This window comes from Larus michahellis, chromosome 8, assembly GCF_964199755.1.
Source record: "Larus michahellis chromosome 8, bLarMic1.1, whole genome shotgun sequence".
Taxonomy (NCBI): Eukaryota; Metazoa; Chordata; class Aves; order Charadriiformes; family Laridae; genus Larus; species Larus michahellis.
In genome coordinates, this window is record NC_133903.1 from 627,473 (window position 1) to 640,295 (window position 12,823).

Genomic DNA, 12,823 nt, shown 5'->3' on the forward strand with positions numbered 1-12,823 from the left:
CATTGGTTTCGGACTGGCGGGCTCTTTTCTCTGGCGGCCAATGATTGCGCGGGGGTGGAGCCTGCGGGCGGCGGGTCCTGAGGCGAGCGCGGCGCGGCCCGCCGGGTCCCGATGGAGGCAGCAGCGCCGGGGTGAGGCGGGAGCGGGGTCCGGCGCGCGGGGCGGGGCCCGGCGGGCCGATCCTCTTCACGGGCGGCTCGGGGCCCCGTTGTCCCGCGGCGGGCCGGGTCCCGGCCCTGGTCCCGGCCCTGACGCTGTTGCGGCCTCCTAGGCCGCCGCTGGTCTCTTGGTTCCCGTCTCCCCTCCCGGGGAGGCCTGTGGGGCGGCTGGGGCCTCTGGATGTGCCCCCCCTGGGTATCGGCGCTTCTCGCCCCTGGTGCGGCTGCCCCCGGTCGAGGAACGGGGGACCGGGGCGAGCCCTTCCCTCCCGCTTTGCCCCGCCGTGACGGTCCCGCCCCTCCTCTCTCCCCAGCCCGCAGCCTGCCAGAGCCATCAAGCCCATCGACCGCAAGTCCGTCCATCGGATCTGCTCGGGGCAGGTCGTGCTGAACCTCGGCACTGCCGTCAAGGAGTTGGTGGAAAACAGCCTGGACGCTGGAGCTACCAACATCGGTAACCTGCTTTTTGTCGCAGTTTCATAGACCTCCAAAGTACTTCTTTTTCCTCAAAACAACTTGCGTATTAACAAATGTGTACAAATACTTTCTGTTTGGGCCAAGCGTGTTTGCAGTGATTTTATAGCTCAGTTAAATAAAGCATTTTGATTCCCAGGCTCCAGCTGGGGTGCTAGAAGCACGTAATTTTGTCTGTGTTATTTTATTTGTAGGCCTTTTTCTCACTAAATAAGGTACGCGCCTATACAACAGTGGTGATGAGGCTCTGCCAGCTGCAGGCCTTAGGCTAGCAGACGGTTAAGGCAGGGTCGCAGTTTCCAGAGCTGCCAGGATGATAACTGTTGTAATTGGGAAAAGTTCTGTTCAGGCAAAAGGGCAATGAAGCTGAACTTCTTGCAAGTACAGGCTGGTTTGCATTAGATTGCCCTAATTTTTGACACCTATGAGGATTTTTTTTGTTGTTCAAACTTCACATGGAAAATGGTTATCTAGTAAAGTTACTTCAAGTACAAAATGAATAATACTGTGTATGAACATACAGAATTAAAAGACTTTATTACTCAATTTTGTAGATATAAAGCTGAAAGATCATGGAGCAGAACTGATAGAGGTTTCGGATAATGGAGGTGGAGTGGAAGAGGAAAACTTTGAAGCTTTGAGTAAGTTGAACCTTTTTCATAATTTATATTTGGACATTTGAAAGCATATTTTCAGCGAGAAAGCTATTTTATTTTTTTTTAAGCAAACTTCCTAAGTTTAATCATTTTTAATGAATACTTGGCTTTTACAGAATGCATGTGTGACCTGCAAGGCTTGGGCAAAACTAAATGAGACTTGTGTAGCACTGTAGTTCTTGTAGCTCAGAGGCAGTCTTTGATTTGATTGCTTGTTTAAGTGGAACAAAGAATAGAAATAATTATTGAAGAGGAAGTCCTGTAAATGTTAATTTAGATTCATTCATGTTGGGACATGAGTCACTGTTGAAGGAGTCAAGCTTTGTGAAAGTGACTGCTTTGGAGAGGTGAATTATAAACTTGAATATTTGCTGAAAGTGACATTGCAAGTGAACTGATGTTACACACCTGACTGTCAAATTTTCCATTTGCTAGTTTTAAAGTGCACAAAACGGGAGCAGGAACAATACTGTATGACAAATGTGACTAGCCAGTGCAACAAAAATAGCTGCACTTCTTTTTTTGCATGATGATTAGGAACCTCTTTCACCGTAAGTCAGTACTCAGTAACTTTGTGTGTTCACACTAAGCATCTGGTACATCAGAAACTCTCTCTGCCGCTCTTCTGGGACAGCGAGAGCTCAGGGGTGCTGCTCCTCGCTCAGTCTGTCACCTGGTGACTGGTGCTGCACTGACGGTGTAGACCGAGTCCTCCTCAGCTCTGGTCATACTGGAATGGGCTCGTGCTTGTCCGCTATACAGCACGCACAGCACTGCAGGTGTTTTCTTGCAGGGCAAAATCAGTGATGGGTACGTCAGTAGCAGAGGCAGGTACTGTGTACTGCTCTGAGGCATCTTGTAACACATAAACCAATAATGCTGGGTGAATTTTGGGTGTAAGTATGGAATAACAGGTGTATCTGAGGATTTTAAAGAGGTCTTGCACATAGGAAAAGGGCAAAGGAAACATTAAGTATTTAATTATTTTATCTCTAATAATTAGTAAAATACAATGAATAATACAGAAGTTTTTCTGCTCCTTGATATGCATGCAAAATCTAGACCAGTGTCACTTTGAAGTGAAATATATATTTTAAATATCTTTTTCCAGCTCTGAAACATTATACATCAAAGATACAAGATTTTTCTGATCTAATACATGTTGAAACATTTGGGTTTCGAGGTGAAGCTCTGAGTTCACTGTGTGCATTAAGGTATTAATATTAAAATTCTTATTAGTAGAAGGTTTCTGTATGCACAAAAATAAGCCAACTTTTCAGTTTACCATTATTGATAAAATAAGGCTTGGGAAACTTCCAGTTCCTTATTGTTAGGTCAATTTTGAGCAGTAGGTTGCATTACATCCTGAGTCCTTTTCAACCAAAATTATTCTATGATTCTAAGAACCTAACTGGTCCTCTTATGTACAAAATTGAGTGTTAATTAAGTATGCAAATCTTTACAGGATGGAACTGTGTACTTGCATAAGGGTTTGATCCTCTGATGTAGAGCACTGTAATACCTAAGTGCTGTTTGCTAGGCTGTAAGTCATTAAAACTGTGTTTAGACTCCTCCCAGACAAACTATACATTTGAAATAGCACAGCTTTTATACGCAGTTCTGTGCATCAATAATATTCTGCTGTTATGTATTAGTATGGGGAATGTAGTGTCCAACAACACCAGACTTTAACATTGCATTTTACAGGAGAAGCATAAAAATGTTTGTGTTGCGGTTAGGAAAATGTTACACTACTCTTCAGGTATGGTTTTAGTTCTTTGTGGTGAAGAGTTAGTTCTAATTAAATGAATAGTATTGGTGTAGTTTCTGTGCCTGATTAGGTTGTGAGGAATGGGTAAAAAAGTAGAGTGCTCAGTGGGTAATTCTGTTGCCTCTTTCCTTCCGTTAGTGATGTTACCATTTTTACCTGCCACAAGTCTGCAAAGGTTGGGACTCGTTTGGTATTTGATCACAATGGTAAAATTACTCAGAAAACTCCCTTTCCACGACAACAAGGAACAACTGTTAACATACAGCAGTTATTTTATACTTTGCCGGTGCGGCATAAGGAATTTCAAAGAAACATTAAAAAGGTAGGTTAGATCAGAAATTATTCATTCAAAGGAGTGTTATACCTCAGAATTTATTCACCGCTGAATGATACTCAGTCCTCTGTAGAAGACATTGATTATATCAGACTGTTTTGTGCCTGCCTTTTATCTTCATCAAAAAAGAAAACAGTCTTCCCGTATGCTTTCCTCTTCTGTTTTGCAATGATTAGCTTTAGAGGTACATTCTCAAATTTTCAAATTTTGAAAAGAATCAATATCATAATCACTTTTGTGTATTTTAAAATCAGGGACTGCTGTGTTATGGCTAAGTATCAATCTTGTAAACATGCTTTGGTTTTAAAGCACTATTTTTCACATCTATTTTTTTTTGTAATTTAGTTTGTAAAGATGTAAAAAAATATTAAACTTTCCCTCGCCCCCTTTTTGTGTTACCTGCAAATATTGAATGTTTGGTTTATACATTTTTGTTTTAAAAAGAGACATTTCTTATAAATGTGAACCTTCTTTTTCCTTTAATAGGAATATGCAAAAATGGTCCAGCTATTGCAGGCGTACTGTATTGTTTCAAAAGGAGTGCGGATTAACTGCACTAATCAAGTCGGCCAAGGGAAAAAAAGCTCCGTGGTATCCACTACTGGAAGTGCTAGCTTAAAGGAGAACATTGGAGCAGTATTTGGGCAAAAACAGGTATCACGTTTATTATGGAAGAGAGAGAGATATATAATATAGCTGTATAAGAGAGATTTAATCTCTAGTAACTAGAGGGGATGTAAGAAACCTTTAAAAACCGTAAGAGGATGGAGCACGTGTTGACTTGTAGCACACCCTGCAGGTTGAAAAAGGAGAAACAGTGCAGCCTCCACGGATTCCCTTGAAGTTTCTAGATCTGCTTAGAGATGTTTTGATGGAAGAGAAATGATTGAGGAGATAAGGGTACTGCGTTGTATCTCTCTGAAGCCAGTTTTAAGAACTGTTGTGCCAGCAAGCCTTTGGAGGTTTGTGCTTTTGAAAAACAGCATGGTTAGCAAAGTCTGCATGTCACAAGAACAAGCAATTTAAAAAAAATCCTAAAAATGGTGTGATGTAAAAGTCTCAATGGGGGAACAGAAAACTGAGGTGTTTCTAGCTTTTGCAAGCTCTTCCTGTGAAACCAAGTTTCGTTAGTGTTCTGGTTAAACTTTAAATGGGATTGCAGTCAGCCCCTGTAGAGGTGTGGACTGGGATGGTTTCTAAATCATAGCTATAAAAATAATTCATTATGGCATTGTTTCTGTTTTTCAGTAAACAGAGCTACTGTTTTCTAGTAGGTCTGGGTATTTTAAGTATTTGTCTTGGTCAGCCAACTGGAAAAAGCCCAGCATTTTATCAAATAAATGTTAAGGCTAACAAATAACAATAAAATAAAAGGAAAAAATCTATACATGTTTAATGTTTTGGTTCCCTCTTTTTTTTTTTTAGTTGCAGAGCCTCATTCCTTTTGTTCAGTTACCTCCTAATGAAGCTGTTTGTGAAGAATATGGCCTCGACGCTACTGACATACCACAGAATCTTTATAGGTAATTAGAAAATTAAAAAAAAAAGTGGGGTGATTAATAGTATTAAAAGTAACTAAGACAGCATAGTAGGTATTAGTTTGGGAAAGACCATCTCTTGATTTAAAAAGTTAATTCAGGACTAAGATGTTGCTGGTCAGATGAGTGGGAAGAGCAAAACTACTATTCCGTGTGCCCTAGTTAGTTACGTATTACTGTGATCTGCTGAACGTCACCTTTGTCGGTGCTCTGAGTAATTGGATGGATTAATTGTATCCGTTGTTTACGCCTGTATTTCTTCAGTGGTGTTACTGAGAAATGGCATGAGAAGAATGTGAATAAGTTTGTGTAAGTAAATTTCCCTTTACTTTCTTAAAATGTACTTTTTTTTATCTCTCACTATGCATGAGATCGTCAAATATCTGACCAATGACAGTTCACAACTGACCTCTCTTCTTCTGCTTTCAGAGCAGAAAAATTACAAATGCCATTTCTTTTGAAATCCGAGCGAGCTACTTTTTCAGTTGTGTGATGCTTTTTGGAGCTGAACATCTAGCCTTTGCCAGATACGGAATCGGGAGAGTAAATACATACATGTATTTACTGATGCTGTATAATAGTGTTTCTTTTAGCCCCTTAGAAAATACTCTTCCATTACATATGGTCAGTCAGAAAAATCTTGTTTCCTTTGCTCCTCTGTTTTACCTTACTTCTGTTATGTTATTATTCAACAGCATTGCAGGCTTCATTTCTCGTTGTGATCATGGTGTTGGAAGGAGTACAACAGACAGACAGTTTTTCTTTATCAACCAACGTCCATGTGATCCAGCAAAGGTGAGATTTTCATTTTTCTAACATCACCAGCAGTAACTTGTTTGATGCTCTCTGAAGACCACTGCATTAGTAGCTGATACGTATAATTGTGACTTGATGCTGCGAGTTCCTGTGTCTCAGCTTTTTGTCTTCATTGTGTCTATCTGGGTGAACAAAAGCTCAATCACACAAGATACGATTTTGTACATTAATTGTTTTGAAGGGGGTTAAATAACACATAGTGGTGGGAAATAGAATATAATAGTATTGACGTTTATTGGTTTTTCACCTTCTTTGCAGGTTGTCAAGCTTGTGAATGAAGTTTATCACTTGTACAATAAACACCAGTATCCATTTGTTGTCCTTAACATTTGTGTAGATTCTGGTAAGTTATGAGTAATTTTCAGTAACTTCAGCAAAGGTTATAACAGTGAAGAATAAATTGTATTTATTTTTATCTGTATGGCTTTCTTGCACTGGGGAGATTTTTGGACCTACAGTTGGTGAGGAAAGACAGAGTCTAGCTATGGTTCCACTTCTTCCCCTCTGCTTTTTCTGTACTCAGAAGTAACTTCTTATCTCAAGTAATGAGAAAAAGGCAATTTTGTGGTTAGCTTAAATACAACAAAACAAGAATTAGCCTCTCTTTTGTTTGCTGGAATGTTGAGAAAGTTAAAAGTTTGATTTGCAGACATACTATGAATGATAACTTTGGCTTTGGTTTTAATCCTGTGAAAGAAAAATGGAGGGTGAAAGGGCAGAAAACTGATCCCAGGGTGAAATATTTTTTTTGTTTATTTTTCGTTTATAATGTGGTTGGTTTTCTTTCTTCTTTAGAGTGTGTTGACATCAATGTAACTCCAGACAAAAGGCAAATTTTACTTCAGGAGGAAAAGCTTTTATTAGCAATTTTAAAAACTTCTCTGATGGAAATGTTTGGTAGTGATGTTAACAAACTGAACGTCAATCAGAAACTTCTGGACATTGCAGGTAGGATACAAAATGTGAAAGTTTTGTGTATGATATATGATAGAAAATTGAAAATGGAAAAATGTGTTTTCAAAAACCCAAAGAAGAAATGGATAAATATGCCTGGTTGTTAATTGATATGCTATTTAGGGCAGATTTTTCATGTATTGCTTGAAAGATTGTCATCGACATCAAATAATAAAGAAGGACCCTACGTTATGAAGTGATTGTTTTGGAAATTACGCATGCTAGCACAACATGATTTAGAGTCAACTTTATGGGGAAAAAATGAACACAAAATTAATTGATAATGCTTGAAAAATATTTCTCCCAAGATAGTGGAAGATCTGTGTTGCCTGTATTTAAATGTCCTTGAGAAAGAATGGTTAAGTTCTCATCAATAAAATCTGAAATTTGAGTACGAGTTCATTGGATTTTGAACTTTTATTCTTTTATGATCACTACAGAAACTGCTGATTGTCTTGTGACTGTATCTTTCAAAATTGCATTTCTGTGTTAACACTACTTCACGCTCCTCATTTCTTTCAACAGAACCCCTTCTAATTTCCTTTTTTACTGACATATAGACTCAGTTATAGCCTGATTCTTACTGTTATTTTAAATTAATCTTCAGTAAAATACATGTCAGACCGACAATTTGTGAGGTTGAAGTCCTCTAATTATCTACAAATCACATATACTACAAGTATCTGTTGTGCCAGCTCCCTTAACACCTTGCCAACAAACTTTTATAGTGACTACTAAAGCAATTCACTTTGCATTGTCACTCAGTCATTAGACTCTTTTGATAATAGAAATAAACGTGCTGATAGGACTGATTGCTGTTCCAGCTTAAAAAGAGATTACAAATTCATGCATGCAAGTACCATTAAATTTCTTAAAGATGTGACTGCTTGTCTGTTGGATATTAATGCATTTCAGCCCCATCGGTCATTGTCTGAAGTTTAAGACCTCCTTTGAGGAGTTTACTATTTTTCTACCTCTCTTTTCATTCCCTTTACCAAAGCACATCAATTAATTCATGTTTCCAGCTAACTTCGAATCTTGAAATATTCTTTATTCTGGTTTTATTAGGCAACTTGAAGAAGATGCTTCCTGAAGAGGCACAAAAGCCTCAGGTAGAAACGCTGCTTGGCTCCGAGACTGAAAATCCAAGTGGTAACGGAAAAAGAATAATGACTCTTGCCAGATTAAGGGAGTCATTCTCCCTCCACCAAACGGCAGAAAGTAATTTTCGAAGCCCTAAAAAGGTAAAACGGCAGCACAGCTCCCCTAGACAAATGTCACTTGATACCACTTTGTGTACTGTAAAGACTCAAAAGGCTGTCTTGACCAAGAAGTCCGAGAGTTGTCATAAGATGGACTCAAAGATATCAATTCCAAGTGGATATTTGGGAAAGTTAGAAGATAATGCAGATTCTGGATTCTGTAGCACTTCTGAGTCAGATGCCGGATGTAGTACACCAGAATCTGGGAGCTGCATCAATAGTGAAAGTGTAATTAGTCCTCCTGAAGAAGAATTCTGCAGCTCAGAAGAACAACTTCAAAATGAATGTCTTAAAACTGTTGGATGTAGCGACAAATCATTGGAAGGTGATGTTCAGGTCTTGGGCACTGAACATCAGTTAAATCAAGTGAATGACTGGACTAATCAAAATAAGTTATCTCAAGAAGCCAATAGTTCTTTCTCAAGAGTAAAATGTTTTAAAAACAGAAGCTTTAAAAGTGAAGCAGATGACTTCAAGGCAGGGAAATGTCCTGAAGTGAAGAATACTAGGAACGGTATGCCAAGTGTTGATGTACTGGTGGAAGTTAAAAAGAAAACCGTGCCACTTGAATTCTCTATGAAGGTTTTAGCAGAAAAGGTAAAAAAGGTAATACAGCAACAACAGAAAAGAACAGAAACACAAAATTACAGAAGATTTAAAGCAAAAATTAGTCCTGGAGAAAATAAAGTAGCAGAAGATGAATTAAGAAAAGAGATCAGGTATTTTTACCTTCTTAACATGTTGTGTTTGTCAATTAATAAAAATAGCAAAGGAAAAAATATAAGACCTGTCTTGGAGGGGGTGGGCAGGAGGCTTACATCTACCTGTTCATTTTGGATATATCTCTTATTTAACTTATGGTGTTAGAATATCCATTTGACAAGTTATTTTACCTGACAGAGCAGCTGTTTGAACTAAGTGCAAACAGAATGTGGAAAAAGACACTAAAAAGGTGTCCACAAACATCATATATTTGTCTTAGTTCAGACTTGCAATCTGCAATGTAGTCAGAGAAACACCAAATTTCACGACAGATAAGAACACTCTGAGAAGATCGCATAACTCGTCTTTCTCCCTCATGTGAATTTGAAATCTGGTGAGACACAGCTGTGAAAATAAGTTACACTCAGGTGGTCACTGGACAGTAAAAGTGTATAATTCGTTAATTTTAGATTAAAAAAAAAAGTGCTAGGAAAGCCTTCTAATTGTGAAAAGGAGGCAGATATGTCAGCTGCCTTACTTCAAAATCATGATGCTGCCTTCGGTGTTACTCACTTGGACTACTGCCATACTGCCCGTTTCTAATTTCATTATCACCAGTGGCTGTATTTAAAGTGGGAGAATCCTGACCGAGTCCTGTATTAATGATGGATAGTGTTCTGCCAGAAATGGCCGCATCAGTCAGTGGCAGATTCCAGATAACTCTACTTCGTCACATTCATATCCTGTTTAAATAAGATTTTTATTTTTTTTTAAATGTAAAGCGTGTTCTGCAGGGGAGAAAAAGATGTTTTTTAAGTTTTACAGTCTAACATGGTAACTGATGATGTGTCATTTATAATCTGTTTGTATTTTCTATATACAGTAAAGAAATGTTTGCAAAAATGGAAATCATTGGCCAGTTCAATTTAGGGTTTATAATAGCAAAGTTGAATTCTGATCTTTTCATAATTGACCAACATGCTACGGATGAGAAATACAACTTTGAGATGTTACAACAACACACTGTTCTTCAAGGTCAGAAGCTGATAGTGTAAGTATTTTCAGCGTCTTAACAAGAATAATTTTTAAGTTTAATGTTTCGGAAGGATATCTATGATAATATTTATGTAGCATTTCACACATTCAAGACATTTAAGACAGAAGTTGCTGCAGCGAGCCAGCGGTCAAGCACATTTCACAGTGGGCTTAGCTGGCACCCCCCAGCTTGGGGAGCGCGGTCACGCAGCGAGGAGCTCGGAGACTGCGGCTGCGGCAGGAGAGCTGCCCAGCTGGCTCAGCCCGCGCAGCAACGCTGCGAGTGACCCGCTCAGTACGGACAGACCTTAACAAAAAGAAGTGAAATATTTTAATAGAGCTCTGTATTGGTATCTCTAGATTGCTTCTGAAGCCTATCTTAAGTGGTCTGCACTACGTACTATGCAATGCCGTGTTTTTCTCTTTCTTTCAGGCCTCAAAATCTCAATTTAACAGCTGTAAATGAAACTGTATTGATTGAAAACCTGGAAATATTCAGAAAAAACGGGTTTGATTTTGTCATAAATGAAAATGGTGAGTTTGGGCCAGAATTGCCGGAAGTAAAAGTAGTTCAACGGTTTTATCTTACGCAAAAATGCCTTTTGGTAGTTATCAGAAACTTTGACATAATATGCGTTATAGTGTGTGGTTGGTTTGGTTTTTTTAAGACTTACTATTCTGTGGTCTCTTTGCAGTATTTATTAGAACGTTGTAGACTACTTATGTCACCAGCTTTTTACAGAAGTTCGTGAGGAATTTGGAGTCACTGTTTGACTCTATGTGTATTTTCTGGATGTATTACATTAAAATCCTTTTGTTTTATTAGTACATTGCTGGTCCCAGCAGGTTAGATGCAGGCAAATGATAAATCTAGTAATTCTAAATTACTAGATACCATTGGTAAATCATGTTCTTTGGTTTTCCTTATGGCTTTAGCATTGACTTGCTCTGTACTTAGGAGCAAATTGTCTACCCTGCAAGCTCCTCCTTGTTTTCCTTACACAGCAAGGATAATGAAGGCGCTTTGGTATTTTGGAAGTCACTACGGATTTTTTCCATATTCTTCATTCCAGAATCTCTGTTTTTTGTCTAAAAGGCTATTAATTACCAATCTCTTACCAACAAAAATCCTTGCTTATTATTTTGTAGTCACAAAACCTCAAAATACCTTCATAAACCATTTGTTCTTTGAAATTGAAGGGCTTGTCAGAAACTAGACCTTATCTGCTTTTAAGTTTGCAAGCAATTTTTTTGTTAATGTTAAAATGATACCTGCCATACTTACCACTATGGTTAGTCAATAACATCCATTAAAAGACTAAATCTAAACCATAGCATATATGCAGATCACATCATACTGATTTATCAAAGTAGTTTCTCAGTTTTTCTCTCAAGTGCTCTGTTTCTTTATTAATTATTGCAAATCTTTCAGCTCCCGTAACTCAAAGAGTTAAATTAATCTCGTTGCCAACAAGCAAAAACTGGACTTTTGGTCCACAAGACATAGATGAGCTGATCTTCATGTTAAGTGACTGCCCTGGAGTCATGTGCAGGCCCTCCAGGGTCAGACAGATGTTTGCTTCTCGAGCTTGCAGGAAGTCTGTAAGTACTGAACTTGATCTTTCCTTTCAAATAAATACCATATTTTCTGTTGTATTACAGGTGGCTGTATCTGTGTATATATTGCAGGGGAAGTTTATTTACTATTGAGTGTCAACAGCTAGTATTCTTCATTTTGTTCTTTGTGGGTTTGTCTAGTGTAACTTTGGAAAAAAATTCTGGTAGTTTCTTATTTTGTTTCAAGCTAGTGCAGTTAGGAACACACCGAGCTGTATTTTGTCTTCTGATCGTCTTGTATGTCTTTCTGCTTCTAATGCCTTGTGCAGCATTTATTTACTCTAGCAGCTGAAGTACTGCTCTTATCTGTGTCAGTTGACAATATGGAGAAAGAAAGTAATAATTGGGTTTTTTGCCTTGACTTGCAGGTGATGATTGGAACTGCGCTGAATGTGCAGGAGATGAGAAAACTGATCACCCACATGGGTGAGATTGAGCATCCCTGGAACTGCCCCCACGGAAGGCCTACCATGAGACACATAGTCAGTTTAGACTTGATTTCACCAGAATAAGCCACTTTCTGTTTATTGTTTTCAATTTTAACTCTTGGCAATATTCTGAGCTTTTTATGACTCTCTTTTTTTGAGTAAAAAATATTTTAGCCGACCTTAAACTTTGAAGACGGTAACAAAGGCATTCAGCAGGGTTTCATTCTTACTCCTGTCAAGTCAACAATATCGACATACTGGAATCCATGTGTAAATAACATTTATTTTATTGCAATTTACTGTGTGTATTACTTATTTTTGCAATCAAGACTTTTAAAGAATAAATATAAATGTTTATACATAAAGAGGAGGTAAACCTCATTTATAGCAAATACACTGATTCTTAATTTTAAGGGGAATGTGAATTTAAGTCTCTAGTAATGCCATAAAGCATTCACTTTCTATGTTTATACATTCTGTATATGATAATTTTGAAGAAAATGCAAATGATATACAAGTGAAAATACTTTTTTTTTTTTACTTATACTAAAGTTGTGCTTCAATGTTATTACTTCAAGCATTAATATTGCATTTAATGATTAACTTGATGGCATCCGTGTTTAATGCTTGAATAGAATAATTCATCTGGCATATCTAAATTAATGTTGTTACCATCCACATTCCAAACATTTTTGTTCAAGAATCTCTGAGAACGAAGGGAAAAAAAGCTGTCTCCCTAGGCACTGCCCATCAGGTGAGTCCAAATTCTGCCTCAGTAGCATCAAAATAGTTAGAAAATTGTCTTTTGAATCACAGAGCCAATAAAACAAATAGCTGGGCTCTGCCGTTCCCTAAGGACCAAGGTCTGAACCAAGAGACCTGGGTGTTCGTTGCTGCCCCTTCCGCCCTCGCCCGTGAGGTGGGCAGGGGCTCGCGCCGGGGCCGGGGCCCGTGAGGTGCGCGGGGGCCCGCGAGGTGGGCTTGGGGCTCGGGCCGGGGCCCGTGAGGTGGGCCGGGGCTCGGGCCGGGGCCCGACCCTGCCCGCCGTGGCTGCGCGTGTCCCGCCTGAGGGGGCGAA

At 38.9% G+C, this 12,823-nt stretch overlaps 1 protein-coding gene across 2 annotated transcripts; it reads left to right on the forward strand.

The window, feature by feature from the left end:
* The first annotated feature begins 50 nt into the window (after positions 1-50).
* PMS2 (PMS1 homolog 2, mismatch repair system component) lies at positions 51-12,249 on the forward strand. 2 transcript variants are annotated; one of them, XM_074598503.1, is made up of 15 exons: positions 51-131; positions 473-612; positions 1,187-1,273; positions 2,400-2,502; positions 3,198-3,381; positions 3,880-4,047; positions 4,819-4,916; positions 5,627-5,726; positions 6,006-6,090; positions 6,543-6,695; positions 7,770-8,682; positions 9,549-9,716; positions 10,134-10,234; positions 11,133-11,302; positions 11,686-12,249. In XM_074598503.1, exons 1-15 carry the CDS (start codon positions 112-114, stop codon positions 11,827-11,829), a joined length of 2,634 nt encoding a protein of 877 aa, XP_074454604.1. In that variant the 5' UTR covers positions 51-111; the 3' UTR covers positions 11,830-12,249. The 2 variants fall into 2 exon arrangements, 1 of the variants encoding a protein (XP_074454604.1); XR_012588804.1 differs by lacking the exon at positions 11,686-12,249 and having other exon boundaries at positions 9,549-9,700; positions 11,133-11,270.
* Positions 12,250-12,823: the final 574 nt, after the last annotated feature.

Bases quoted from the DNA above. Each gene is read 5' to 3' on its own strand.
- PMS2 (XM_074598503.1), top strand. From the start codon at position 112: ATGGAGGCAGCAGCGCCGGG. The intron at 4,048-4,818 runs GTATCACGTTTA...TTTTTTTTTTAG, and splicing joins CAGTATTTGGGCAAAAACAG to TTGCAGAGCCTCATTCCTTT. The intron at 6,696-7,769 runs GTAGGATACAAA...TGGTTTTATTAG, and splicing joins GAAACTTCTGGACATTGCAG to GCAACTTGAAGAAGATGCTT.